The sequence below is a fragment of the Sus scrofa genome, chromosome X (genome assembly GCF_054392235.1).
Source record: "Sus scrofa isolate SSC_HxYL_T2T_F1_AM1 chromosome X, Sscrofa_HxYL_maternal_Yorkshire_Landrace_v2.0, whole genome shotgun sequence".
Lineage (NCBI taxonomy): Eukaryota > Metazoa > Chordata > Mammalia > Artiodactyla > Suidae > Sus > Sus scrofa.
In genome coordinates this window covers 16,957,229-16,984,816 of record NC_139401.1, presented here as the reverse complement: position 1 = coordinate 16,984,816, position 27,588 = coordinate 16,957,229, and the positions used below count along the sequence as shown (strand labels likewise).

General features: G+C 45.8%; 1 protein-coding gene across 5 annotated transcripts; it reads left to right on the top strand.

Moving 5' to 3' along the window:
- The first annotated feature begins 3,666 nt into the window (after nucleotides 1–3,666).
- On the top strand, nucleotides 3,667–27,394 carry RBBP7 (RB binding protein 7, chromatin remodeling factor). Of its 5 annotated transcripts, none has more exons than XM_005673459.3 (12): nucleotides 3,667–3,962; nucleotides 4,792–4,936; nucleotides 9,676–9,821; nucleotides 14,071–14,217; nucleotides 15,455–15,570; nucleotides 20,218–20,378; nucleotides 21,139–21,265; nucleotides 21,378–21,455; nucleotides 22,023–22,099; nucleotides 23,391–23,448; nucleotides 26,113–26,223; nucleotides 26,944–27,394. In XM_005673459.3, the coding sequence occupies exons 1-12, from the start codon at nucleotides 3,947–3,949 to the stop codon at nucleotides 27,010–27,012; spliced, it is 1,251 nt and encodes a 416-aa protein (XP_005673516.1). In that variant the 5' UTR covers nucleotides 3,667–3,946; the 3' UTR covers nucleotides 27,013–27,394. The 5 variants fall into 5 exon arrangements, with proteins under 5 accessions (XP_005673516.1, XP_003135004.1, XP_084864699.1 ...); XM_003134956.7 differs by having other exon boundaries at nucleotides 14,044–14,217; XM_005673458.4 differs by lacking the exon at nucleotides 3,667–3,962 and adding an exon at nucleotides 4,074–4,505.
- Nucleotides 27,395–27,588: the final 194 nt, after the last annotated feature.

The following is a 27,588-nucleotide window of genomic DNA, read 5'->3' as shown; positions in this document are numbered from 1 at the left end:
ACACACACACACACACACACACACACACACAGCAGGACCTGTATATGTCTTGTTCATTCCCAGGTATCTCCAGTTCCCACAAACCACCTGGCACACAATAGGTATCACAACTTCTTTTTTTTTTTTTTGGATTTTTTTTTTCTGTTTTGCCCCACAGGCAGTATGTGGGAATTCCTGGGTCAGGGATTGAATCTACGCCGCACAGCAGCAACCAGAGCCACAGCGGTGAGAACGCAGGCGCCTCAACTCGCTGGGCCATCAGAGAACTCTCACAACTTTTTCTGAATGGCTAAGATTTTTTGCCCAAAACTAATGAGACAGGGTTGCTAATGAACACAGAATCACCTGCAGCTACACCGGCCCGTGTATTATTTCCTGCTCTCATTCCTTGTGGTAAACAGTTCATTCTATCACACACACAATCACTTTGGCTGTCTTAATACAAGACCCATTAAATTCAAATTGCAACTCCAACACTCACTAGCTCTGGGACCTTGGCACTGCCTGCCTGGGCTTCCTGTCTGGTCAGCGCTGGTCCAGTTGCTGGGAGTACAACAAAACAAAGATCTGGCCATCAATCCACATGCTAGTGCAGAAGAAAAAGCCTAGGAACAAACATTCGCCAGGTGGTGATAAGTGCTAAGAGAATAAAGAAAAGAAAGAGGATAGAAAGGGATCATCCGTGGGAGTGGATGAGGGTGTGTTGCTATTTTATAAAGGGTGGGGGGGGCTGGCTAGAGGTTTCAAAAACATACTAGTGTCCATTTTCAAACCACAAGCTGTGACTAAGCCCCAGCAGGAAATCACCGTAGGGGGTAACGTGCATATTTGAAAAAATAAAATAAAATGCCAGAGTGCATCACACATATTAGAGGTCAGCCCTGTGTGGTGTAATTTGTTTTGGTTTATACACAAGTGTACCAGTCTGTAAGGCAGAGTCAGCACGGAGAAAGTGGTGGTTAACACTACAGCAGCTTTATTTTTATTTATTTATTTATTTTGGCTTTTTGTCTTTTCTAGGGCCGCACCCGCGGCATATGGAGGTCCCCAGGCTAGGGGTCGAATCGGAGCTGTAGCCACTGGCCTACACCAGAGCCACAGCAACGCGGGATCCGAGCCGTGTCTGCGACCTACACCACAGCCCATGGCAACGCCAGATCCTTAACCCACTGAGCGAGGCCAGGGATCAAACCCGCAACCTCATGGTTCCTGGTCGGATTCATTAACCACTGCGCCACACCGGGAACTGAACACTACAGCAACTTTAAAGTAAGCAGTCTTAGAGGAAGGTACCTAAACCGGGCATCTCTCTGTGAAGACAGCCCACACCTTGTGCGTGCACCTATTGGTGCCTTATTCCATTAGCAGACTCAGCTGAGTTGCACGGGTGACCCCCCCCCCCAAAAAAAAACAAAAGACAACCACAAAGAAAGTGAGAGAAAAGATTAGGACCAGAGCTTAAGAAATTGGGGTGAAAGGCCAAACCAAAACGCAACAGTTAGCAATTCAGAGAGAAACCTCATATTTACATTTTTGAAGCAAAAAAGTACCTGACCAGAAAAAGACTAAAAAAAAATGTAGAGAAACAGAATTGACAGATTCAATTCAGAATCACAACAACAAAAATCCCCAACTAACCAAATATGCTGTACTTGATACTTCTGGATCAAATGGGTGACAGTGCCTGTATATTTTCAGCAACTCCCCAAATATCTGCTCCTTATTTCCTACCGGAACCCTCAGTAAAGTGGCCAGCATAAAGATTTCAAAGTCAGATCATCTGGAAAGATTTCTTTCAACCTTTTAAACATTTACTAGATTTTGGAAATCATGCCTACTCATCATAAGTAAGCAAAATATATTAATGGGAGACTGGAAATCATCTGCCAAGCCTTCTCTTACTCTGCACGTGAGCAAGCGCCTATTGTTTTTTTTTTTTTCCGATGCGCAGGGCAGCAAATGGAAGTTCCAGGGCCAGGGATCAAATCCGTGCCACAGCAGTGACCCAAGCCACAGGAGTGACAACCCGGGATCCTTAACCCGCTGAGCCACAGAGTAACTCCGAGGAGGTTCTCAATGAAGCAGAGTTGTTAAGACAATTATTCTAGAACAAGGTGGACAAATTACAGTCCTCCGTCTAAATGTAACCCACCACCTGTTTTTCTGTGGCCCACGAGCTTAAAATGATTTTTCCGTTTTCAAAAGGTGGGGGAAAAAATCAAAAATCAAAAGAACATTATGTGACACGTGAAAATTATATAAAGTTCAAACATAAAGTTTTACTGCAATATAGTCAGGTTCATCCATATTGCCTTAGGGCTGCTTTCTCGCTATAATGCGGCCGAGTACGTTGCTCGCAAAGCCTAACATATTTACTATCTGGCCCCTTTTAGAAAAACGTTTACCAACTCGTGTTCTAGAACCAGAGGACTGTACTGTTTAAACCCCTTCCGATCCTCTTCCCTCTCCAGCCGCTCCCCCCCAGCTCCCTAGCTTCAGTCGCTAACATTCTTGGGCCTGACACGAAAGGGGGAGCGTTATAAGAATGAATTGTATCGTATGGGAAACCAGAGACATCAGGCAGCAAATTTCTATATAAGGTAATAGGAGTGGTTCTGCCACGGACTGGGTTTGTTTCCCGATCAGCAAGGTGGGCATCAGAGCAGCAACTGCACGATTTCGTTTGAGAATCACCATGGTCACTGGCAAGAAGGCACTTGGAAAGTATCAAGGTAGCCTGTTTTCTCCTCACCCCCACGCACGCCTCAGGGGCTGCCAAGTTCCAGGGCAAAAAGGGCTCAGGCAAGCCGGCCCGGGTCAACTCTGCCCAGCTGCGCCAGCTTGGCGGGGGGGGGGGGGGTCACCCTAGGACCCCCGCAGGTGACAAGCATGACTCAGCAGGGCCCGGGGCTAGGATAGAGAGAAGAAAGCCTGTGCAGGGGCAAAATCCCCTGCAGTCTGAAAGACTGCAAACATCGTTCTAAAAACCCAAATTTGTGAAAACGTAATTCAAATCAGCTTCGGGGTGTTGGTGGCCTGTGCACAGGCCCCAGTTTAGCCAACCAGGGAGGCCCGGCGGCCTCTGCAAAAGTCCCCCTTTGCCTCCGACAAACAACACCTCGGCTCCACCAGGCCCCAGGAAAGGCTAGTCGGGTGGAGGGAGACCTTTCGAGGTGCACACAATTGCATGCCTGCGATTATCTGGGAGACTTTGAGGGCACAGTAATCTCTCGAGACCAGAAACCATTTTCCTCTCTCGCTCTGAGATTGTGCCTGGCTAAGCAGCAACAGCCTCCCTGCCCCCCTCCTACCCCCCACCGCCACGGCCACGGCCGCTGCAAGCAGCCACGCCCCGCGGCCCCAGGGCTCGCCGCCCCGGGGCTCACAGCCCCCACGCAGCTTGCACGCCGCACCTCCCTTCGCCCCACCCCCGCGCGCCCCCATCCGCCCCCGCGGCCGGCCCTGGGAGCGCCGGGCGAGACCTCGCGCCTGCGCCTCGCCAACTTCCTGCCGCGAAACGTCCCGCCCACCCTCCAGAAGCCCGCCTCCGAACGCCGCGTGAAACCTGCCTGCTGCACGTGATTGGTCGAAACCACCAAGCCGTTGGCTCCCAGGCCCGCCTCTCCACCGCCTCTCACTTTTCCCAGGGCGGATGCGCCTGCGCTCAGCTGCCTGGGCGGGCTGGGAGGCGCGGGTTGAAAAGTCTCGTTCCAAGTTTGGAGAGAGAGAGAAGAGCGTCTCAGACCTCGGTACCCGCAATCGGGGAGGAGGTAGGAGAGAAGGACGCGGCGTCTGGGGAGCACCCAGGCTGAAAGACGGAGCTGAGGCTTCGAGAGCTGGAAGTGTGTGACGCGCCTGGGAAAGGCAGGAGCGCCTACTGTTGGGCTGCTCTTGGCTAGCGAGGGGAGTCCGAGGCGGCGGCGAGGGGCAAACGACCCGACGCAAGATGGCGAGTAAAGAGAGTAAGAGGCCCTGCGGGGCGGCGCGCGCCGGGGCGGCGGGGGGCGGCGGGCGCGCGAGGCCGCGGCACGCGCCGGCGAAAGGCGCGAATTGGCGTGAGGAGCAGGGGGCGGGGCCGGGCGCGAGGCTGGGCGCGCGCCTCGAGGGGCCTACGCGGGACGCGGCCGCGGCGCGGAGGGCTGCGAGCACTTCCGGAGCCGGGCGCGGGGCCGCGATTTGGGCCCCCTCCCCCCCCACCCCGCCACCCCCCTACCCCCTCCGGCGGCGGCGCTCTCGGTCCCCGGGCGGAGGCGGCCTCCGTCGCCGGAAAGCGGGCGCGGCGGCTTCTTCCACGCGCGCGCGGCGGCCGCCTCGGGGTCGCGGCTCTTGTCCGGGGGAATTCTGGAACCCGTGGCTTATGGCTGCCGACGCGGGCTTCGTGGGAGCCGAGGCCTCTCCTGGTGGGGGATGGAGGGAGCGGGCCGATGGGTTTCTGCTACACGTGGATTCGTCTCGCCGGGTGGGTCGGGGAGCCTCTTTACATACGGCTCGTCATCTCCGAACAGGTGCGGACAGCTGTAGCGGCAAAACATTTGCGATGTCCGTGTAATTAATTACCCGATTCTGTATTCGCAGGCATTATTGATTTCAAAGTGGAGAGGGAAAAAAAAAAAAAAAAAAGCTTCCTGGTGTTAATATTCTCTCCACGTTGTGGACGAGCAGTTCGTGTCCAAATTAGAGAGAGAGGAGATTAGGTGTGGCCATCTCGAGGTGACCTCCGGTATCTGTGTACAGGTTTTGTTTTCGATCCCTCTCCGCCACTTAATCGTGTGGGCTTTCTCCAAATTTCAGTGTTTGAAGATACTGTGGAGGAGCGTGTCATCAATGAAGAATATAAAATCTGGAAGAAGAATACACCGTTTCTGTATGACCTGGTTATGACCCATGCTCTTCAGTGGCCGAGTCTTACCGTTCAGTGGCTTCCTGAAGTGACTAAGTAAGGGTTTCTGGCACCTTTTATTTTGCGTAAATTTAACTGTTGTCCTGGATTTCCTACTTTTTGGCGTTTTCTGTATGGAACGTAAGCATGTAGTTAGTTTAGCCCTTGGGTGAGGTGGCAGGTGATTTTTATTTTTAAAACTTAAGTGATTTGGGGGTTGGTTTCTGGCGTAATAATGTGGCGCTTAAAGGGGGAGAAAGAATCTGTTGTGAGATTAATGTTATTTGCGGGAGGCACCGGATATGTTTGACATTTATTGGGCATTAACATAGAGCAGCATCTTTTTGGGTGCCAGACTGGTGGGATTTCTTTAAAAACTTTATGGGAAAATAGCGTGCCTAGGAGTTGCGGCTGTGGCGCGATGGGATTGGCGGCGTCTCTGCAGCGCCAGGACGCAAGTTCTATTCCTGCCCCTGCAAAGTGTGTTAAAGGATCTGGCATTGCCGCAGCTGCGACGTAGGTCGAAACTGCGGCTTGGATCTGACCCCTGGTCTGGGAACTTGCATATACCGCGGGTGTGGCCATTAAAAAAAAAGAAGAAAGAAAACAGCTACGTGCAGAAAAGTGCACAAGTCATAAAATATGGCTTGATTAATTTTTGCGAAGCGCACACATCCTTGTAACCAGCCCCCAAGATAAATACGTGTTAATTGCAAAGGGGAAGAGAACTGAGCAGCAGTTCACTACCGGAAAGGTGGGGTTGTTGGCTTATAGTGTGGGATGGGATACACTTTGAAATTGCTCTTGGTCCTCTTAAGAGTATTCTTTTCAATTCTTTGTCAAATTCTCCGGTGATAACTACTGACATTTATTGAGTACTTAGAATACGGCATGGCACATCTCAAGAGTTTTGTGTCCTGTTATTTGGTTTAATACAACAGTAGAATAATTACTTTTTATCATTCTTGTTTTACCAATGTGGAACCGGGCTGAAATGTTGAATAACATGCCCCAGATCACACAGCTGGTAAGCGGTGGAGTGGGCTTTTGAACCCAAGCCAGGTGGCCCCAGAGTTGTGGCAACCTCTGCCCTAGGTTATCTTTTTCATACAGTTGCACATTTCCTAATAGAAACTTGGCCATGCACTTTTACAAGTGTGTTAAATTGTGAGCATATAATTTAATGAGGATTAATCCAACTCGAGAGAGGGAATTTTGTAATGTAAGAAATAAGAGTAAATAAATTACCTTCACATAAAACCGATATAACGGCTGGATTGTCCATATGCGAACATTGACTTCTACAGATAGGGACTTCCATTGGGCTTACCCCAAAATCTCAATGTCAATGTACAGCGGGAAGAAGAGCCGACAACTAAACACTGCAGACTTCTAAGTATTGATATTTATACCAACTTTGACCAGGGTATTGAGGTTCTGGTTTAGAGCATTGTGTGCGTTTGGCTCTTTGTTTAAAACTTCAATTTACATTTCCTTGGATCTTTTTGACCTAGTGTAACAATAGACAAGATGGAGGGCTTTAAGGTTAGAGACCTGAGTTTGAATCATGCCTCCTGCTTCTTGGCTTTGTGAATGAGGGCAAATCGGTCAGTCTCTATCCCCGAGTAGTCTGGTCTGTAAACAGAGGTGTTGGCGGTTCTCACTGCCTACATTTGAGGGAATAAATAAGATCACACATGTTGAAGTGCTGGCTGATGGTAATTCTGCCACCCCTTCCTATTGAGAAATAATTTGTTAGGGTGGAATAACTCTTCATTTGTATTTGAATGAAGGCTGCTTCTTGAAATCTTTAAAAAATGTTACCCACGATGTGGTTTGTGTAAAGGTTTTATTTATTTGGTGTGTAAAGATTTGAAAGATAATAGTTCTGTGTGTTTTCGGCCCAGATGTTACGTTTATATTAACACTTGGGAATTTAACAGAAATTAAATTATGTATTCCATGGTGTTCTCTGCATATGAGGAAGTGGGATCTGGTTGTGGGATGTGCAGTGGCTCTGGGAATGCAAGAAAATGCCAGCCAGCCTGCATTCTTGGGTGTTGAGGACAGCTGTGTGGTACTTTGCAGGGTTCTGTTCGGGGTATGAAGGGACAGTGATTGTGTTTTGGCACTCTTTAGAACGGTAGAAATATTGGCTACTCTTATATCCTGGCTTTTTGAGAGCTAGGCCTACTCAACCTCCTAAGGCTGGCCTTCTGTGTGTGTATAACGTGCTTCCGAATGATTACTTGCCCTCGTGGAGCTGTTGTCCTTCAGTTCAGTTAGGTGATAATCCATAAAATTGATTTGACTCTTTTATATTTTTTATTTTGGTACCTCTAAGAAATTATTTAAATGGCGGGTCATTATTTCATCTCTGTTTGTCCCTCTCCCACTCACCCACCCCTTTTTCTCTTTCTCTTTTTTGGCTGCACCCACAGCATGTGGAAGTTCCCTGGGCCAGGATTCAAACCTGTGCCACAGCAGCCACCCAAGCCACTGCAGTGACAATGCCAGATCCTTAATCTGCTGTGACACAAGAGAACTCCCTTGAATAATTTCTTAAACATGTCGAGCCGGAACTCTCTACCTAAAAAGCTGTGTAATTACGCAAGTTCCGATACAGACTGCATAGAGTGAAAAAAATAAGGTCCTCTTCCACGTCCTCTCTCTCGTTCCCTCACCCAGAGCAGAAGCAGTCCTTATTTGCTTTCTTATCCATCCTGCCCGGCGTGAAGAAGGACATGCGACATCCTTCCGTCTTTTTCTCTGGTAGCAAGTTGTTCACTTGACTTTTTAATTAGGAGTTCATAATGGAAACTTTTTCATATTGACATGCTTAGATATGGGCTCTTGTTTTGAGGGCTCCATAGAATTTGATTTATGGGTATGTTTTTGTCACCACTTCTTTGCTGATGGATATTTGTTTTCAGTCTTTTGCTGCTTCCGCCAGTGCTGCTGAGAATAACCTTGTAATAATCTGTGATTGTTGGTTGAATTTCGTAGCAAAATTCAAAGTGGTCCAAGGATTCTGGCCTGGGAATGGACAAGGTCTTTTATCATTAGTGCTTCTGCAGCCTTAGGTGCATCCAGTTTTGGAGGAAAATGGTGTGATATTGATTGACTCAAGAAAACAGATTTGTATTTTAATTATGGAGATGAAAAAAAGGATTTTTAGTAAAAGGAAAAATCCTTATATGATGGAGTCAGGGGAAACTGGAATAACTGAATTTTAGAGTCTAAGGGAGTTTTTAATTAAGATGCTCCAGACTTTGCACTCCCATTCCTTAGAAAGCTCCTATGTGAATGGGTGTGTTTACCTGTATGTAACTTGTACCTGTTGGTTTTAGTATTTCTGCTTAATGCCATAAAAAACAAGTCATTTTCTTCCTTTTATGTCATCCATAACATTGTGGGGCCTTTCAAGTATTCCTAATCTCTTTCCAAATGGTTTTCATATGAGATGTGTTGAAGTCCACTTTGATTTGAAGCCACTATTCCCTATAAAGATTTCATTCTGAGTCCTAAAGTACATTGCCTAGAGCCTAATATTCTAAGTGTGGTTTTTCCAGTTCAGAATAGGTGGGTGAGTGCTCATGCGTATTGCCTCTCCCTCCCTGTGTAAGTTTATCTAAGATGAAATTAATTACTTTCTTCGAGAGCCACATCATCTTTGCCCACTGAACGTATTTTATTTCAGACCCGTGTCTTTTTTTCACATAAGCTGCTGTTGCTAAGCCATGGATGCCTTATTCTGTTCTTGGAGTTTTTGTGTGTTTATTGCTCTTTTTTTACCTCAAGCCAAATCTTGGTAAAATTTTGTCTTGTATTTTTTCAGTTATTACTAAGTTACATGCCTGGAGATAAATCCCTAAGCCTTTTTTCTAAACCACTGAAGCCTTTGTACTACTGAAATTTAGTTATACATAAATAGTCTTAAGTCGTCTGCTATTTGTTGGGGCTCAGAGCCCTACTTCTCAGTCCCCCTCACTGAGCTGGGACCATGGAACACGGGTGAAAATTGCTATTCTAGATAATACGAATGGGAATGCATTGTTAATAAATACAGGTGCACAATCATTGCTTGGACCAGGGTGTCAGGAGGCATCAGTGTCTTTTTCAGCCTCAAAGTGAGTTTATAAAGGGTAGGGAAACAAAGACCCTTCTTCCGTAAAAATGAGAATGCTCATTTAAGCACCGTAAACATAAATAAGGGGTTTTTACATCATGCTGTTTGCACTCATAACCTGTTTTTTAGGTGAAGAAACTGAGGCTTGTAAGGAAGCTGTGATTTAAGGAATTGCATATAGCTAATTTTAGTTTGAGCCAGGATTTAAACCCAGTGTTTCTGACTCAACCCTTTATTCTTTCATTCTACTTTGTTGCCTCTTATTGAGAGAGCAGAAGCATCTAGAGTATTAAAATTAAAGGCTTTTTGAGGAGTTCCCGTTGGTGGCACAGTGGAAATAAATCCGACTAGGCACCATGAGGTTGTAGTTCGATCCCTGGCCTCGCTCCGTGGGTTAAGGATCCGGTGTTGCGGCGAACTGTGGTGTAGATCGCAGACTCGGCTTGGATCTGGTGTGGCTGTGGCTGTGGTGTAGGCTGGCAGCTGTAGCTCCGATTGGACCCCTAGCCTGGGAACCTCCATATGCCGCCAATGCGGCCCAAAAAGGGGGGGGGGAGGGGTTAGGTGAGAGGTCATGATTTATGAATTCAGGGATCGGTGATGGACTGAATTTGTTAGCAACTGATTTCTAGTAGGATTAGTATGACTTATTTTCTTTCCTAAACAGACCGGAAGGAAAGGATTATGCCCTTCATTGGCTAGTGCTGGGGACTCACACATCTGATGAGCAGAATCATCTCGTGGTTGCTCGGGTCCATATTCCGAATGATGATGCACAGTTTGATGCTTCCCACTGTGACAGTGAGAAGGGTGGTAGGTATACTGTATATTCCAATATCGGTGTCTAAAGGAGTAGGCCTCTAATGATATGTTATTAACACTCTGTCCTAATAGCTTTTGGCCCAGCGGTTTAACTTCTAGGACTTTATCTTACACAACTTCTCACCCACATGTGCGTTAGGATTTGACAGTAGCATTATTTGCAGGATTGAAAAATTAGGCTCAACCTTGCAACTCCATTGTTAGTTCATCGGAAGTCATTTAAACAAATTGTGGTATGTTTGAAATACTGTGCAGCATTTACCACGAATGAGAGAACTCTGAAATTTCATAAACACATACACCGAGTGAGGTAAATCTGTATGCACTGGTATGGAAAGGTGTCCAAGATAAATTGAGTAACTGGTGTGTGTGATTATAGTAACTATTTTGGTAACACTAAGAATATTGCTATGCATAGGAAAAAGTCAGGCATATACACCAGTTAATAGTGGATTTTTTTTTTTTGGTCTTTTTATATCCGCAACTACGGCATATGTAGGTTCCCAGGCTAGGGGTCCAATCGGAGCTACAGCTGCCAGCCTGCACCACAGCTCAATAGCGGATGTTTTAGGGAAGCTCTTGACCCCCATCCCCCCATCCAAATGTACATTCCCCTGTTTGGGTATTCCCACACCACCCAAGTTTGGTGGTTTTGCTAGGAGGACTCGCAGGATTCAGTAGCACATTATATTCATAGCTGGAATTTGTTACAATGAAGAATACAGAACAAAAGCAGCTGGAAAAAGATAAGGCATCAGGGAGTCTAGGGAGGTCCAGCACAAGTCTCACCCAGGTCCACACAGGATGTGCTTTCTCTTTGGCAGCAACTGACAGGGATACTTGTGGACTATCTCTGCCCAGAGAAACCCATTTGAGGGCCAGGCTCTTAGTCTTTCATGGGGGGCTGATTTTGTAGGCACAGCATGCGGGCAGCCGGCCAGGACACCTGAAACTTGGTACCCTAGCGGTGAAGTCAGGTGCACATCGTCAATCTTAAAATCTGCGCAAAGCAAGCCTGACAGATTGGTACAGCATGGTCCGTTGCTCCAGGTGTACACCACGAAATCATCAACCCATCAGTGACATAGAACATTCTGAGGTCCATGTTCCCAGGAGCTGGTCAAGCTGTGAGGGCTAAGCAACCAGACCTGCTGGGTTAGTGCTTTCCCCACAGCCCCAGATGATTGAACAGATCTAACATTGTCTAGTATTTGCTTTAGGTTTTTTCTTACCAAAGCTAAAATACTACTTGACAGCTGGAGTCCTGCCATCCCTATGCCGTTCCTCCCTGCTTTCCTCTCCAGAATTCATCACTGTCCTGAAATTAGTGTACTCTCATCAACTAAAGTATTTTTGTCACTCAGACAGTAGTCAATGTCCATAATGTTTTGCAGTTTGCTTTTTTCATGTATTCGTGTGTGTATACTGTATAAATATCTCATTCTTTCCACTCCTGTATACCATTGTGATTAAACCTCCATTTATCCTTTTGTTAAGGTGCAGCTGAATTGTATCTGTGTGAGATTTTTGCCCTTATGAGCAATACGGCTGTCTTGTTTCTCCTTGTATACATGGGGAGAATTGATCTGGTGGAGTGAAATTGCTGAGTTGTATGGTATATTCATTGTCAACTTAAAAGAATATAGAACGGTTTTTGAAAATGATTTACTCAACCACTTTCACAATGCATAGTTTATTATCCTACAACGTTATGCATTATTTCTGTAAATTTTAATTTTTTTATGTTCATTTTTTTGCTTTTAGGGCCGTACTCGCGGTATATGGAGGTTCCTAAGCTAGGGGTCGAATCGGAGCTACAGCTGCTGGCCCACGCCACAGCAACGCCGGATCCTTAACCCATTGAGCCAGGCCAGGGGTCTAACCTGCAACCTCATGGTTCCTAGTCTGATTTGTTTCTGCTGTGCCACGATGGGAACTCCTGTAGATATTTTTATAATCAGAATTTTTAGGAGTTCCCGTCGTGGCGCAGTGGTTAACGAATCTGACTGGGAACCATGAGGTTGCAGGTTCGGTCCCTGCCCTTGCTCAGTGGGTTAACGATCTGGTGTTGCTGTGAGCTGTGGTGTAGGTTGCAGACGCGGCTCAGATCCTGCATTGCTGTGGCTCTGGCGTAGGCTGGTGGCTATGGCTCCGATTAGACCCCTAGCCTGGGAACCTCCATATGCCGCGGGAGCGGCCCAAGAAATAGCAAAAAAGACAAAAAAAAAAAAAAAAAGAATTTTTAGTGGCTTTTAGTCCTAAAGTCTGTACTTAATTGGACTTTGAGCCTAAGAATTAGTTTCTGTGCATAATATACGGAATATGTGGGCATAATTAGGTTAGTAATCACTCGTCCAGTGTATCGTATTCTAACAAGTGACTGAAATAATTCACAGTTAACTCCTTTGTTTTCAGTTATGGCATTTTCTTTTTTTTTTTGGCTGCAGCTGAGGCATATGGAAGTTCCCTAGCCAAAGATCAAATCTGAACTGCAGCTGCAACCTATACCACAGCTGTGGCAGTACAAGCTCCTTAACCTGTGGCACTGCAGGGGAACTCTTCAGTTACGGTGTTTTAAATGGATACTATTATCATTAAGATAGTGATTTTTTTTTTCAAACTTTTTGAGTTTGAGAAAACAAGCCCTTGTGTGCCCAGTAAATCTTACCCAGAAATTCAGTTTTTATTAAAGGAGATCTGTTGAGTTTGTTTTAAGTAAAGGAGTTGGAAAACTTTGTAGCAGAGGGTGAGAAAGAACCCTTGGGGTCCCCGGGGGTGGGAGGTTGAGAATAAAAGCGGAGGCTTTGGAACTGTGTCTCCGGAGATGGCAGGCGATAGGATCAGGAGCGGGGGTCTTAGAAAGGCCGAAGCATTTTCTTCCATTGACATGATGGGAAGGGGAAGTGCTGAGGGGGAAGTGGGTGATTGCGTGTGGTTGTGTGAGAGGAGGTGTGTGAAATGGGACATGATGTTCAGCCACGCAGACATAGTAAGCGGTGTTCGCCGTAGAGAAGAATGGCTAAGTTCTGATCGGAAGCCATGGGAACCCGTGTTCACAGAGCGTTCCCACGGAGCGAGACCTGGCTGAAACCGAGAAATGGCTCCCTGCTTTCCCTGTTTTCACCAGGCCCCAGCCAGTCTGTTTTACTGGCTACCTGCTTGGCTCCCTTAGGCATTTGAATTAGTGTCCCTTGACCTGAGACACAGGGTGAGCTAAAAAGGAACGTGCAAAGAAGAAGCAACATAGGTCAGGAAGAAATAATAGTTATGATGGGAAGCCACTGAACTTCTGAAGTGTCAGCAAAAAATTCGAGTTTTTATCTTTGAGCACAAAAAAGAAAATGTTCTTGTTGCTATTATCTGCTTAGATGTTCTTTACTTGTATTCTTTCTGTGACATCTTGCTGCTTCTCAGACGTTATCGTACTTCTTATGTGGCTTTGTCACTTTTCCAAGGCCTTTTTGATAACTATTTAGCACCGTAGTCATATTCCCACACCAGAGAGGTCAGCCCGCTTGTTTTCACTTTGGTCCTCCACTAGCTGTTGAGCCACGTATTCTGGTGGAACCTGTGTGTGTGTGTATGTGTGTCTGTCTGTCTGTCTGTTTGGGGGTTAGGTAGCATGGATTTCCAACATGAGGATGTTTTTGACTTCAGACCCAAGGAGTGTTCTTACTTCTGGGGACGAACTTGGCTTATTACCTGGATACTAATTTATTTCCACACTTCCAAAAGAGGTGTATTTGAACTGAAAGGTGTGTTTATTGTGTGGTTATTTGAATTTTTGTGAATAACAAAACAGAGAGAAGCTGATTTTTAATTGTTTTAAATCCAAGGTAGAACCGAGGTAACTTGCGTAAAATACTTGTGTCACACTGTTTTCCAGTTCACATGGACTTGGAGAATAAATTCATTCCAAATGTCAGATGAGCCCGTATGTTTGTGTTCTCTCTTTGTCTCTCCCCCTTTCTCAGTTTGTATTGTATGCTGTCAGATTAAACTGGCTTGGCTTGGGGTTAAGGATCTGGCGTTGTCACTGCAGTGGTTTGGGCCGCTGCTGTGGTATGGGTTTGATCCCTGGCCCGGGAGCGTCCACATGCTGTGGGCGTGGCCCCCCAAAATAAAATAACTTAATCTCTTGGGTTGATTCAGCTAAGTGACTTGTGGATTTTAATCGTAAGTGTATGTGTTTATTTCTTTCTTCTCACATTAGAATTTGGTGGCTTTGGTTCTGTAACAGGAAAAATTGAATGTGAAATTAAAATTAACCACGAAGGAGAAGTAAACCGTGCTCGATACATGCCGCAGAATCCTCACATCATTGCTACAAAAACACCGTCTTCTGACGTGCTGGTTTTTGACTATACAAAGCACCCTGCTAAACCAGGTATGTAGTAAGAAAGTCAGACCACTGCTTGACCCTTCCTGATTCAGAATGGTAATTGCTTGGAGGCCTTTTTTTTGTTTTTTTTTTGTTTTTTTCTTTTTCCTCTTTCCCCTATTTTGGCTGCCCTGTAGCATATGGAGTTCCCGGCTCTTTGCTTTAACTCACTGTGCCCAGCTGGGGATCAAATCTGTGTCCTGGTGCTGCAGAGATGCTACTGATTCCGTTGCCCCACAGTGGGAACTCCTTGAGGTCATTTTTTAAACTCGGATTTTTTTAAGGTTTAGAAACAGTTTCGGGGGTCCCATGACCATGCTCAGGTTCACTATTTTACCAGAAGGACCTCACAGCAGGTTATATTCCTGGCTAAGACTTATTATACAAAGGGTTCAGAGCAAAAACAGGAGGAGAAAGATACACATCGGGCAGAGTCCAGAGAGGTCAGGCATACGCTTGTGAAGCCTTCTCCACTGGGTCACGTACATCGTGCTCTCTCTCTAGTAGCAAACCACAGGGGCATAAGCGTCTCTGCCCAAGGGAGCCCGTTTGAGTCCCAGCATCTGGGGTTTTTTATGGAGGTCTGGTCACATAGGTACATCCTGTTCTGTAACCAGCCATGGCAAAGGAAACTCAAGACCCCAGCGGTGAAGCCAGATACATCTTGAATCTTGCTCAACCATCCCGCAAGTCTCAACAAGCTGCCACAGCATGCTCCACCGCTCTGGGCGTACTCGGCTTCATCAGACAGCAACTTGAAGAATTTTGTGAGGGTCACATTCCCAGGGTTGGCTAGGTCAGTCGTGGTTGCAGGCTACCCTGGAGACATGTGAGGACTCAACCGCCAGATGTGCTGTGTTAATTCTTTCCTCCTAAATCTACTGAAAAAAAAAAAAAAAACTGTCTTGGAGGTGGGGTGGGTTGTCACTATGTAAATTAGTGACATAGCTCTAGTTTTCAGTATTTTGTGTTAGAGCTTAGGAGTAGATTTTGCAAAGGAACCTGTCATGTTATGGTCACGAGACCTGGTTTGCATTGAGTATTTGGAGTGAAGCACAGAGAACAGCTTTTCAAGGTGGCTCTGGGGCAAACTAAGTCCTTGTTTGTGGTGGTGCTTTTCCAGGCATTAGAATAAATGCTGTAACTCAGGCAGGAGTGAGAATTTGCTCTTACCCGTTCTGATAGACAGGTGATCACTCAGTAGTTCATGTATTTGTTTTCTTTTTTTTTTTTTTTTTTTAAGACCCAAGTGGAGAATGTAATCCTGATCTTCGGCTAAGAGGCCACCAAAAGGAAGGCTATGGTCTTTCCTGGAATTCGAACTTGAGTGGACATCTCCTAAGTGCATCTGACGACCATGTAAGAAACTTGCTCTTCCTAAGCTCGTGCACCTCGAATTAAAGACCGGGTCACACAAACAGCTCTGCACTGACAGAGACTTAGAGATGAAAGGTTTTCTAAGATGATACTGATTGTTGCGATAACATTGCCACAGGATTTAGAGCAATGGCTATCACTCTGCCCTTTTGAAGCCTTAGAATTCCACAGAACTCTTTGGAAGCAGCCTTAGAATGGAGGGGAAGTGGGCAAAAGGTGTCCCATTAATTAGAAGCGGACCTCCGTAATGGACACTCTACAGGGTGTTTGTGAAGCCTGATTAATATATAAATTACGTTTTAGTTTTTTTTTCCTTACTTTTAAAAAAGTGTACAATTCAATGGGTTTTAGTATATTCACAGACGTGTGCAACCATCATCACTGTCTAATTCTAAAACATTTTCATCAAATGTCGCAAAAAGTAACTCCATACCCACTAAGCAGTCATTCCTCACTCTTTGCCTTAGCTCCTGGCAAGCACTAATTTCTTTGTAGATTTGTCCTTTTTTGATATATAAATGGAAGCATATAATATGTGGCCTTTTCTGTTGGGCTGTGGCCTTTTCTGGTGGGCTGTATCTACTTAGCATAATGTTTTCAAGGTTCATCCATGTTAAAGCATATGTCAGTATTTCATCCCCTTTTACGGCTGAGTAATATTCCATTATATAGCTATACCACAGTTTATTCATTTATCAGTGGACATTTGGATCATTTCCACTTTGGGGCTATTTTGAGTATCGTGACTCTTGAACATTTTTGTACCAGTTTGTTTGTTTTTGCTTTTGCTTTTTAAGGCTGCACCTGCAGCATAGGGAAGTTCCCAGGCTGGGGGTCAAAACGGAGCTCTAGCTGCTGGCCACAGCCATAGCAACATGGGATCTGAGCCACGTCTGCCACCTACACCACAGCTCACAGCGGTGCCGGATCCCTGACCCACTGAGTGAGGCCAGGGATCAAACCCACATCCTCATGGATTCTAGTTGGATTGATTTCCACTGTGCCACAACGGGAACTCCATTTTTGTACAAGTCTTTGGATGTATGTTTTCATTTCTCTTGGGTGGAATTAATTCCTAGGAGTGGAATTACTGAGTCATATGGTAGCTCTATGTTTAGCTGTTTAAAGAACTGCCAAACTCTTTTCCAAAGCAGCTTCACTGCTTCACATTCCCACTAAGACAGTGTATAAGGGTTCTAGCTTCTTCATATCCTCACCAACACTTGTTATGGTCTGTCTTCATCATAGCCATTCTGGTGGGTGTGAAGTGGTTTCGATTTGTTTGTCCCCTATGACTAACAATATTGAGCATTTTTTCATGTGCGCACAGGCTGTTTTATTTGTTTTAGGGCCATGCTTGGGGCATATGAAAGTTCCCAGGCTAGGGGTTGAATCAGAGGTGCAGCTGCTGGCCTGCGCCACAGCCACATGGGATCTGAGCCACATCTGTGGCCTACAGTGCAGCTTGCAGCAGTGCCAGATCCTTAACCCACCGAGCAAGGCCGGGGATCGAACCCATGTCCTCAAGGATACTAGTCAGATTCGGTTCTGCTGCGCTACTGTTGGAGATGCCCACAAGTTCTTGATCAGATATATGATGTTAAAAGTTGCTCTCATTCTTTGGGTTATCTTTTCAATTTTTTGGAAGATTTCCTCTGAAGCACAAAAGTTTTAAATTTCAAATGCAGTTTATTTTTTTATGTCACTTTTGTTTTTGATATCATATCTAAGAAACCATTCTATAATCCAACATTACAAAGATTTACACCTATGTTTTTTCTGAGTTTTATAGTTTTATCTTTTTTTTTTTTATTTTTTAGTCTTTATAGGGCCACACCCACAGCATATGGAGGTTCCCAGGCTAGGGGTCGAATGGGAGCCACAGTTGCTGGCCTACACTGGAGCCACAGCAACACCAGATCCAAGCCGTGTCTGTGACCTACACCACAGCTCATAGCAACGCTGTATCCTTAATCCACAGAGCGAGGCCAGGGATCGAACCCTCAACCTCATGGTTCCTAGTCAGATTCGTTTCCAGTGTGCCATGACGGGAACTCCAGTTTTATCTTTTATATTTAGGTCTTTGATCCATTTTGATAGATATGAGGTAGGGGTCCAGCTTCATTCTGTGCATGTGGATATTCAGTTTCCTGAGCACGGTTTGTTACAAAGACTAATCTTGGAAGTTTCTTCGTGGTGCAGTGGGTTCAGGATCTAGCATTGCTGCAGCTGTAGTGCAGGCTGCAACTACAGCAGAGGTTCATTTGACCTCTGGCCTGGGAACTTGCACATGCCACAGGTGTGGCCAGAAAAAGGGAGAAGACTCATTTTTGCCTATTGAGTTGTCTTGGCATCCTTCATGTTAAGTGTATTAGCATTAAAACACAGGGACCTTGTTAATTTATCATAGATGAACGGTGGTAGCATTCTTGGCACAAACAGCTGCGTGTTTTCTCTTGTGGTTCACATACCGTAAGCCAAAAGTGTGTGGTGTGACCCCAAGCACAAGCCGAGAGGAGACTTCTGGAGCTTTTGAAAGCAGCCCTTCTTTAATGACTTGTTAATTGCATTTGTGTTAAGATTTGTGAAATACTGAAAGTAGGTAATTGGCCCAGTCAAGATTATTTAGTTATAAGCAACCAAACCCAATTCTGGCTGCTTTTTTTGAAAAATAATTTTTCGGAGTTCCCGTCGTGGCGCAGTGGTTAACGAATCCCACTAGGAACCATGAGGTTGTGGGTTCGGTCCCTGGCCTCGCTCAGTGGGTTAAGGATCCGGCGTTGCCGTGAGCTGTGGTGTAGGTCGCAGACGTGGCTCAGATTTGGCGTTGCTGTGGCTCTGGCGTAGGCCGGCAGCTATAGCTCCAATGAGACCCCCAGCCTGGGAACCTCCATATGCCGTGGGAGTGGCCCTAGGAAAGGCAAAAAGACCAAAAAAAAAAAAAAAAATTTTTTTCTCGGAGTTCCCGTCGTGGCGCAGCAGAAATGAATCTGACTAGGAACCATCAGGTTGCAGGTTCCATCCCTGACCTTGCTCAGTGGGTTGGGGATCTGGCGTTGCCGTGAGCTGTAGTGTAGGTCGCAGACGTGGCTCGGATCCGGCATTGCTATGGCTCTGGCGTAAGGTGGTGGCTATGGCTCCGATTCGACCCCTAGCCTGGAAACTTCCATATGCTGCAGGTACAGCCCTGAAAAGCAAAATAATAATAATTTTTCTCTACTTGTTTGTTTTAAATTCTCGCATTTTTTCTTTTTAAGACTACTCTTCAGGTGAATTTTCTGAGTGACTCTTTTTTAAGTCTCTTTATTTTTTAAAAATGTATACCTGTTTAACACATTTCTCCTACCCTCCACCCCTGGCAACCACCAGTTTGTTCTTGATGAGCTTTGTGAGTAAATAGTGCGGAAGTGAACATGGGGGTGCATATATCCCCAAGGGGGATTTCTGGATCATAGGATAGTTCTATTTTTTTACTTTTCGAGGAACCTCCAAAACTATTTTCCTTAGTGGTTGCGAAAACAACACTGGCTGATTTAAATAGAAAAGGAATTTATTGGAAGGGCATTGGGTGGGTCGCTCACACGATTGCTCCGTTGGCTAGAAAGTGACCTGAAAAGAGGAGAGGCCAGATCGCTGACCCAAATCAGGCCAGTGAGGATGTCACTCGTACCACCCCTGGAAAGTGGATGGATGTAAAACACACCCCCGGCACCTGTCATCAGAACAGATTCTCCTTTGGTGCTGTTCACAGTTCACAGACTTGGTGCACTGGTAGCTTGCCATGTCTTTGCAGCCATGCTTCAAGGGTCTCCCTCAGTTCCCTGAAAGGAAGCTTTCATTTGTTTCCCTCAAAGTGGACCTAGGAGAGTCTCCCAAACCGAGAGAATCGCTTATATGCTCGGGAACTTCATTGCTAGTACTTTTTGAACACACCACGCAGTGAGTTGCCAGTCTTAACTAATAGCTGACATTTCCCAAGGGCTCCCCATATGCGAGGCATCTTGTTAATGTTCCCAGGATCCTTTTGAGATGAGGAGCCAGGTGAGGGCAAGAGTTACATGCGTGTAAATTGTGCATCTGCATGTCTAAGTATCAGCAGAGACTAAGGGCCACATGTATTATGTAACATTTTCATGTAAAAAAGTGATTTTAAAAAGAGAGGAAGCTAGGAGTTGCTGTCGTGGTGCAGAGGAAACGAATCCGACTAGGAACCATGAGGTTTCGGGTTTGATCCCTGGCCTCCCCTCAGTAGGTTAAGGGTCTGGCGTTGCCATAAGCCTTGGTGTAGGTCTCAGATGCTGCTTGGATCTGGCCTTGCTGTGGCTGTGATGTAGGCCAGCAGCTGCAGCTCTGATTTGACCCCTAACCTGGGAACCTCCATATGCCACAGGTGCAGCCCTAAAAAAAAAAAAAAAAAGACAATGAAGTATACATGAGGATGCAGGTTCAATCCCTGGACTTGCTCCCTGGGTTAAAGGATCCGGTGTTGCTGTGGCTGTGGTGTAGGCCAGCAGCTACAGCTCCGATTTGACCCCTAACCTGGGAGCTTCCAAATGCCATGGGTGCAGCCCTAAAAAGAATAAGTAAATAAACTCAGTCCCTTATAACTCTTGTTTGTTCCTTCTTCAGACTGTCTGTCTGTGGGATATCAATGCAGGACCAAAGGAAGGCAAAATTGTGGATGCTAAAGCGATTTTTACTGGCCACTCGGCTGTTGTAGAGGATGTGGCCTGGCACCTGCTGCATGAGTCATTGTTTGGATCTGTTGCTGATGATCAGAAACTTATGATGTAAGGTGGAAAATTCAGTGGGGTCTCATTATGGGATGTCCTGAATGACCGTCAGTGATTGTGCTGGCCTGTGGTTGGTTGGTTGGTTTTTCTTTTTTTAATTTATATATGGCCTGCAAAAAAAGACAAAACCCAGCTTTAGTGAGGTCCAATTGATAGAATGATAAACTGCCAGTAGGTATGGGCTTTTAAAATTCAAATTACTGTTCTGTATGATTGAACACAACTTTGTATTTCGAAAAAGAAAGGAGAACAGGTCTGTAAACATGAGGAAGGCCGCTTGGGGCAGTGGTATATATATATCACAGGTGGGATCAAGGTGGCTTCCTTTGAAGCCGAGGGAGAAGAGTGATTGTGTCAAGGCCCGGCCCCAGGGCTGCCTTCATTCAGCTGCCTGACATGCTTTTTATTTCATGAACTCATGTCGGAGGCAAGCAAGACAAAATACTGAAATTTGAGAAGGCCAGCTAGGTTTTAGGTATCAAATGGTTACCTTGTTTTCAGCGTAGTATATTGCGGATGCTGGGAATACTTGGAAGTCCAGGGGGGACCTGAAGGAGAAAGCCGCAGTGGCCGGGGTTTGTTTGCTGTAGGTTTAGAGCCTACCCCTTGGGTTGGACTCTGCGTGCTTGGGGTCTCTGAAGAGGCGAGTGTGCGGAGAGCAGTGGTGTAGACGCTGCTGACGGGGGCGCGGGAGAGAGGCGGGGCGGGGTGGAGTGGCCTGCTTGTGTCCTGTGTGCCTTGTACCCCTGTGTTGTAGATGGGACACCAGGTCCAATACCACCTCCAAGCCGAGCCACCTGGTGGATGCACACACCGCCGAGGTCAATTGCCTGTCGTTCAATCCCTACAGCGAGTTCATTCTCGCCACTGGCTCTGCGGATAAGGTTTCTCAATTTTTGCATACTTGGTATTTTATGAACGCCCTTGTCTTGTCCTGTAACACCTGAACTTTCTTACGTAACGTGAAGAAACGAATTCCTTTTTATTGTTCTTCAGACTGTAGCTTTATGGGACCTGCGTAATTTAAAATTGAAACTCCATACCTTCGAATCTCATAAAGATGAAATTTTCCAGGTAAGTGACAGTTTTCTGGTGTTTGTGTCAGATTTTCATAACTTTTTGGTAGAGGGAAATTAAAAAAGATTTCTCCTTTTATACGGTCAGCATAGAACACGGTGTTTTATTTTTTAAGCTCCTCTTCCACTATATAAATGGGAAATAATGTGGAGGTTTTTTAGAAACTATTAGTTCAGAGGTAGAAGAAAAATCTTGCAAAACAGGATCCATTGAAAAAATGAAATCCAAGAATTCTTCCTTGAAGGTATGTCAGCATAGTGGGTTCTCTAGTGAAAAAATACCTTGTATATGGTTGAAAATTGAGATTTTCACTTCATTGAAAGATTTTGAAGCTTCTGGGGTGGTTTTGGGGCCGAATAAGTGTGTTGGACCCTTAGCTGAGTTTCCCTGTGTTTTGGAGAGATGGGCCACTTTGAGTGCCTGAAAGGATAGGACAAGGAGGGTGAGGGCCTGTAGGCCAAGGCGAGGCTACCGTGCACGAAATGGGAACATACCCAGGATTAGAACAAAATCCACCAACTTTGGAATGGATGAGTCTTTACATTTGCAAATGTAAACTTGCAGGTCCACTGGTCTCCACATAATGAAACTATTCTGGCTTCAAGTGGTACTGATCGCCGTCTGAACGTGTGGGATTTAAGGTAACTCAGAATCTCGTGACAAGAAATTGCATAAATATGCTAATCTGGCAGGTTATGTAATAATTCATAAACTAGCAGAGCAATTTGCTAACCCCATTAATAAGTCTAAAAGTAATTTTAAGTGCCTTCCTGAAGAGTCTTTGTTCCATAAAATAGAAGCGAATCAGCATTGGTCTGTAAAATAAATGTATGCCAACGTGAGTTTTGTGTCTCTGTGCCTACTCAGGCCTGACGTTGGGGTACGGGGTGGCGGGGGGTGTGACATCCGTATGTTGGGTTTCACAACCCGCTTGCTGTGGAAAGAAAGCGTAAAGGCGTCGGCGCCTCCTGTTTCATTGGATCTCACGTCCACCTGCAGCACTGGTCTCCGTTTTTCTCCCGTTTGCTGTTCTGTGCTTTCGTTGACTGTTTTCTCAGGGATGAACCCGGGCTGTGGGTTGTGTAAGTGCTGAGGATGAACTGGGACGCCAGCACAGCCCATGCTGCCAGAGAGGTCATGTTCTTTTGGGGACTCACCGTGGTCCCAACTCTCAATTCCCTGACTACAGAGTTGCTATTCTAAGAATTTCAGACGCCTTTGGGGTTTTTTTAGCCTTTAGAGCCATAGATGATGTTGCACAGTTCCGTACATTCCCCCAAGATGTTCTTATCTCAAGTTCACATCATGAAAATGCCGAAAGTAACTTCATTCCTACCTGTGTTGCTTTGACTTTGCTTTGACATGGACTAAGTTTTTAGTCCAGATTGCCTTCATTATCGAGACAGGAGGCCCCCTCTTCAGTGTACGGAACAGAGACACTGAGGAGAAAATGTTTGTATGTAAAAATTCTAAACAGCCAATGTTCCATGTTCTTATGGCCATGATAGATGCTGGGAAATGTAGAGAATCTTTAAAACAAGCATTTCAGTATATTCTTTTTCATTTGAAAACAATTTTAGTAGTAAAATTAGAAACCTAAAACAAGGAGTTCCCATTGCGGCTCAGTGCTAATGAACCCACCTCATATCCATGAGGATGTAGGTTCGATCCCTGGCCTCGCTCAGTGGGTTAAGGATCCGGTGTTGCTATGAGCTGTGGTGGAGGTCGCAGAAGTGGCTCAGATCCCGTGTTGCAGGCCAGTGGCTACAGCTCCAGTTCAACTCCCAGTCTGGGAACCTCCACATGCTGTGGGTGCGGCCCTAAAAAGCAAAAATAAAGAAAGAATAAGATGTGATGTCTGGGCTGATGCTGGCTTTGCAAATACTCCTGCTATAAGAACTTCAGTAACGAAGGCATGTTCTTTCTTAATAGCAAAATTGGAGAAGAACAGTCGGCAGAAGACGCAGAAGATGGGCCTCCAGAACTCCTGGTGTGTACTGGCTTTCCTCATACAAGATGAAATGTCATGTGGACATTGGCCTGTTTATCATTGTTTCGCATCTCTGGAAAATGAGTCAAAAACCTCAAATTTCACCTCTTAAAGATGATTTCAAATTGGAAGCGCTAGAGGTTATCGTGATAGGGTTTTGGCGTTTATTAAAAATAGTAAATAGAGCCCAGTGGATTTTTACCAATATTTCAGTGAGAAGAATTTAGGCTCCTGGCAAATAGTGTATAGTAATTTCTCCCTGGTTCTCAGTAATAATGTTTCTGAGGGTTTAGTGGGGCGGGGCTTTGATGCTGTTAGCAGGACTTAACACTTTCTCACAGTGTGAAAAAACGGTATGACCTGACTTGTAAGTTCCTTGCTCAGAAAAATGAATGCTTCCCCGATCTTTCACCTGTTCCTAATTAAATTATTTTGGCATCTCCTCAGCCCTTTGAAGGTTTACGAGGTGGTATCTGTCCTGTCCTGTCCTTCTGTCTCAGTCCTTCGTTGTACACTTGAAGTCCCTTTTCTGGGAAGCGTTGCCAGTCGTTTGGCAGAATCGCTTGTTCCTCTGTTCCGCGTACTTAGCTCTTAGACCAGTACGAATTCGCTTTGTACACTTGGGCTTTGCCCACCACTTGTAAAGAAGGCTGTCGAGGGTGAGCCCTGCTCGCAGAAGAGGCTTGCTAAAGCCGGCGCACTGTGCCCATCGGGGAGCCTCTGCTCCTGTCCGCTGTTCCCATGCCCTGCAGCACTGGATTGTGGCAAAGACACACCAGCGTATTTCGTGTTAACATAGTGCTGCAGTTTTTTTTTACTTTAGTAATACCTTTATTGATGAATATTTGGCAGGACATACAACGAACTGTTTTTAGAGTAAACACTGCCGTGGTTTTTAGTAGTTCATAGAGTTGGACAGCCATCACAAGTCTGTTTTAGAACATTTTTGTCCCCTTGTAAAGAAAGTGTGCCCTTTACCTCTTGGCCCCCAGGCTTCTCCTTTCACCAGCCCCTGGCCACCTCTGATCTACTTTCTGTCTCTAGATGTACCTGTTCTAGACATTTCATATGAAAGGAATCATATGTGGTCTTTGTGACTCGTTCTTGCATTTAGCATAATGTTAAGGTTTGCAGCTGTTTTTTGATGCTGCAGGGAGACGGTAGTGTGTTATGCCTCTGTAACAATTTCATGGTCTCTGAGGACATCTAGGATTTTCCTTTTTTTGAAAGTGGGACTCTGGGAGTTCCCATCGTGGCTCAGTGGTTAATGAACCCGACTGGTATCCATGAGGATGCGGGTTCAATTCCTGGCCTTGCTCAGTGGGTTAAGGATCCACTGTTGGCATTGAGCCGTGCCGTAGGTTGCAGATGCGGCTCAGATCCGGCTTCGCTGTGGCTGTGTAGGCCGGCAGCTGGAGCCCCCATTCGATTCCTAGGCTGGGAACCTCCATGTGTTGTGGGTGCGGCCCTAAAAAGACCAAAAAAAAAAAGCCGGGGGGGGGTGTGGGGGAGTCTGCAATCAAGGGATGTTTGAGTGTAATAAACTGGATACTAATTTACATATAATATCTTGATTTGATGACTCTTGCATATATTCCCAGCCATTGGTCCAAGTATGTTCATTTATAACTTTTTTTTTTTTTTTTGACTGCCTGCCGCAAGTTCTCAGGCCAGGGATCAAACCTGTGCCATGGCTGTAGCCAGAGCCACAGCAGTGACAACACTGAATCCTTCACTCACTGATCCACCAGAGAACTCCCCCCATAGGATTTTTAAAAGCTACTTAACCCATCTCATTTTAAAACTGATAACATTGCGAGGTAAAGTAGTTAACTTGCTTATAACCTAACTGGTGAAGAGCCAGCAGCGCTTCTTGCCGAGGTAGCGTCAGATCAGACCTTCTGTCGGGAAGGGCGGTGTCTCCGTTCCTGACAAAGTGTTCCTGTCGGCCTTGGGAGAATGAGTTGCTTCTGAATCGTCATTCCACGGCCTTGCCGTGAGGTTGTCTGCCCCCTAGAGCATTTCGCAGCAAATAGCTCCCTTTCACTCGGACGAGGACCTTGTCAAGGCCCTGGAGTCCTTCCCCGCCAAGCGCTGGGGCGGCGCACCCTGAAGAGCTGGCTGGCTGAGGGGGATGCCCTTCCTTCAGAGTAGCGGGGACGAGGGGGTCCTTCGGGGGCTGCAGAAGCAGGAGACTCCGAAGCGGGGCCGGTTTTAGGAAGGCCTATGTCATACACGACATCCTGGAGATGCATTAGCTTGAGTATTCGAATCTCACTGTATTATCTGATGATGAGGCTGAATGTGTGTGTTGCTTGTCGTAGCTGGGGAAATGGCACTGCGGTCGTGTAGGAAGATGTCCTTTGTTTTAGGCGATGCAGGCTGACGTATTTCGGGGTGAGGTGTCCTGTTGCCAGGTTGCTGGAGTCTTCTCCGCAGGCGTCGTGCTCACACAACAGCAGTGTTTGGAGAATCTAGGTGAAGGTTATTCAGGCATTCATGGCCCTGTCCTCTCACCTTTTCAGAGGGTTTGAAAAGTGGCAAAATCAAAAGGGCTGGAGGACTCTGCTGCAGTTCAGCAACCCCCAGCTGCAGGAATGATGCCCGAAAAACTAACTTCTAACACAAGATTTGAAACCAAAGCTTCTTTGTTCTTCTTTACAGTTCATTCATGGAGGACACACTGCCAAGATATCAGATTTTAGCTGGAACCCCAATGAGCCTTGGGTCATTTGCTCAGTGTCGGAGGATAACATCATGCAGATATGGCAAATGGTGAGCTGAGATACTCCTTTTTCCTTAAGAACTATCTTGTCAGGGAGAGATTTTACCAAGGATACCACGTAATAGAACTATTTCACACATTTCGGTGCGTGTTATATCCGATATTTCGGAAAAGGAAACAGTCTTGTCCTTGTCCCACTTGACCATGTCTTTAGCTCACTGTGCACCTGTCGGGTTGGGAGAGAGCTGTGGACGTGTTGATGTAGACAGAGCATCTGCTCCGATGTTCGTGACCGTTGCCCTCTTCAGCCGCCTCTTGGCCTCGCTGCTCTTTGTGCAGCAGCCGCTGTGTCGCAGGCGTGAAGGGGAGAGGAGGGGACGATCCCGAGTTCTGTGGCGAGGAGCACAAAGCACTTGACATTTCTAAGGCGCTGCTGTGAAGAGGCCCTTTCATAAAACACAGGACTCTTGCTCCCTCTTAGGTCGGAACTGTTTTTGGAGAACATCTTTTATGGATACGCCAAAGTAGTAGTACATGGGCGGCTTAGGTCTCTTTTTGGGAATCGACATGGGCAAGTAGTTTTTGACAACACTGGCCTTTTTCCTCATTACATTCATTAAAGCCTTGGAGGGCGGCACACAGAGAGGAAACTGCTAAGTAATTACTCTGTGACTCCTAGCGTCTGGACAGAACGATTCAATGCTATTTCTAGGTAGTCTTGTAAAATCTCCGGGCAGTTTTACCTGATTTTATTTGGTTATTATCTCCAGGCTGAAAATATTTACAATGATGAAGAGTCAGATGTCACAACATCGGAACTGGAGGGGCAAGGATCTTAAACCCAAAGTACGAGCAATGTTTCTCTTGAATGTAATGCTACACACATGCTTGGTTTATCAAGCGCCAACATGGCATTGTATAGTAGGAAGTCTCAGTGGTGGCGTATGGCGTTCTTTACCTTCTGATCCTAGCACTTTGAGTGAGCTGTTGCGTACTGTATCATATTGTAGCTTTTAGGGAAGAAAGAAATGTTGCTTAAGAAAGAAAGATCAGCGTTGTTTTAAAATACGAGTAGCAGGGGACTGCCTTTGATTCAACTATTTTAAGTCTTGTTTTCTCAAACTAAGTGCTTGCTGTTCCCAAATATGCAAGAATAACTTTTACACTTTTTCCCTCCAACACTTCTTGATTGGCTTTGCAGAAATAAAGTTTTAAAATAAATTTTGTTTTATTCTCTTAGAACCCCGGGGGTGGTGTGGTGGTCGTGTATGTCTGTCTGTCCCCTTCTTAGGAGGAAGCTGTTAGGTACACACGCTGAGAACCTACGGGCTTTCTTTCCAAGGTACGTGATTTTATCCTAACGCACATGTGGACAGAAGGTAGGGGTCTGTGTTTTGTGGTTGCTTTGGGAATCT

Bases quoted from the DNA above. Each gene is read 5' to 3' on its own strand.
- RBBP7 (XM_003360236.6), top strand. From the start codon at position 4,358: ATGGCTGCCGACGCGGGCTTCGTGGGAGCCGAGGCCTCTCCTGGTGGG. The intron at 15,571-20,217 runs GTAAGAAACTTG...TTCCTTCTTCAG, and splicing joins TAAGTGCATCTGACGACCAT to ACTGTCTGTCTGTGGGATAT. The intron at 20,379-21,138 runs GTAAGGTGGAAA...CCTGTGTTGTAG, and splicing joins GATGATCAGAAACTTATGAT to ATGGGACACCAGGTCCAATA.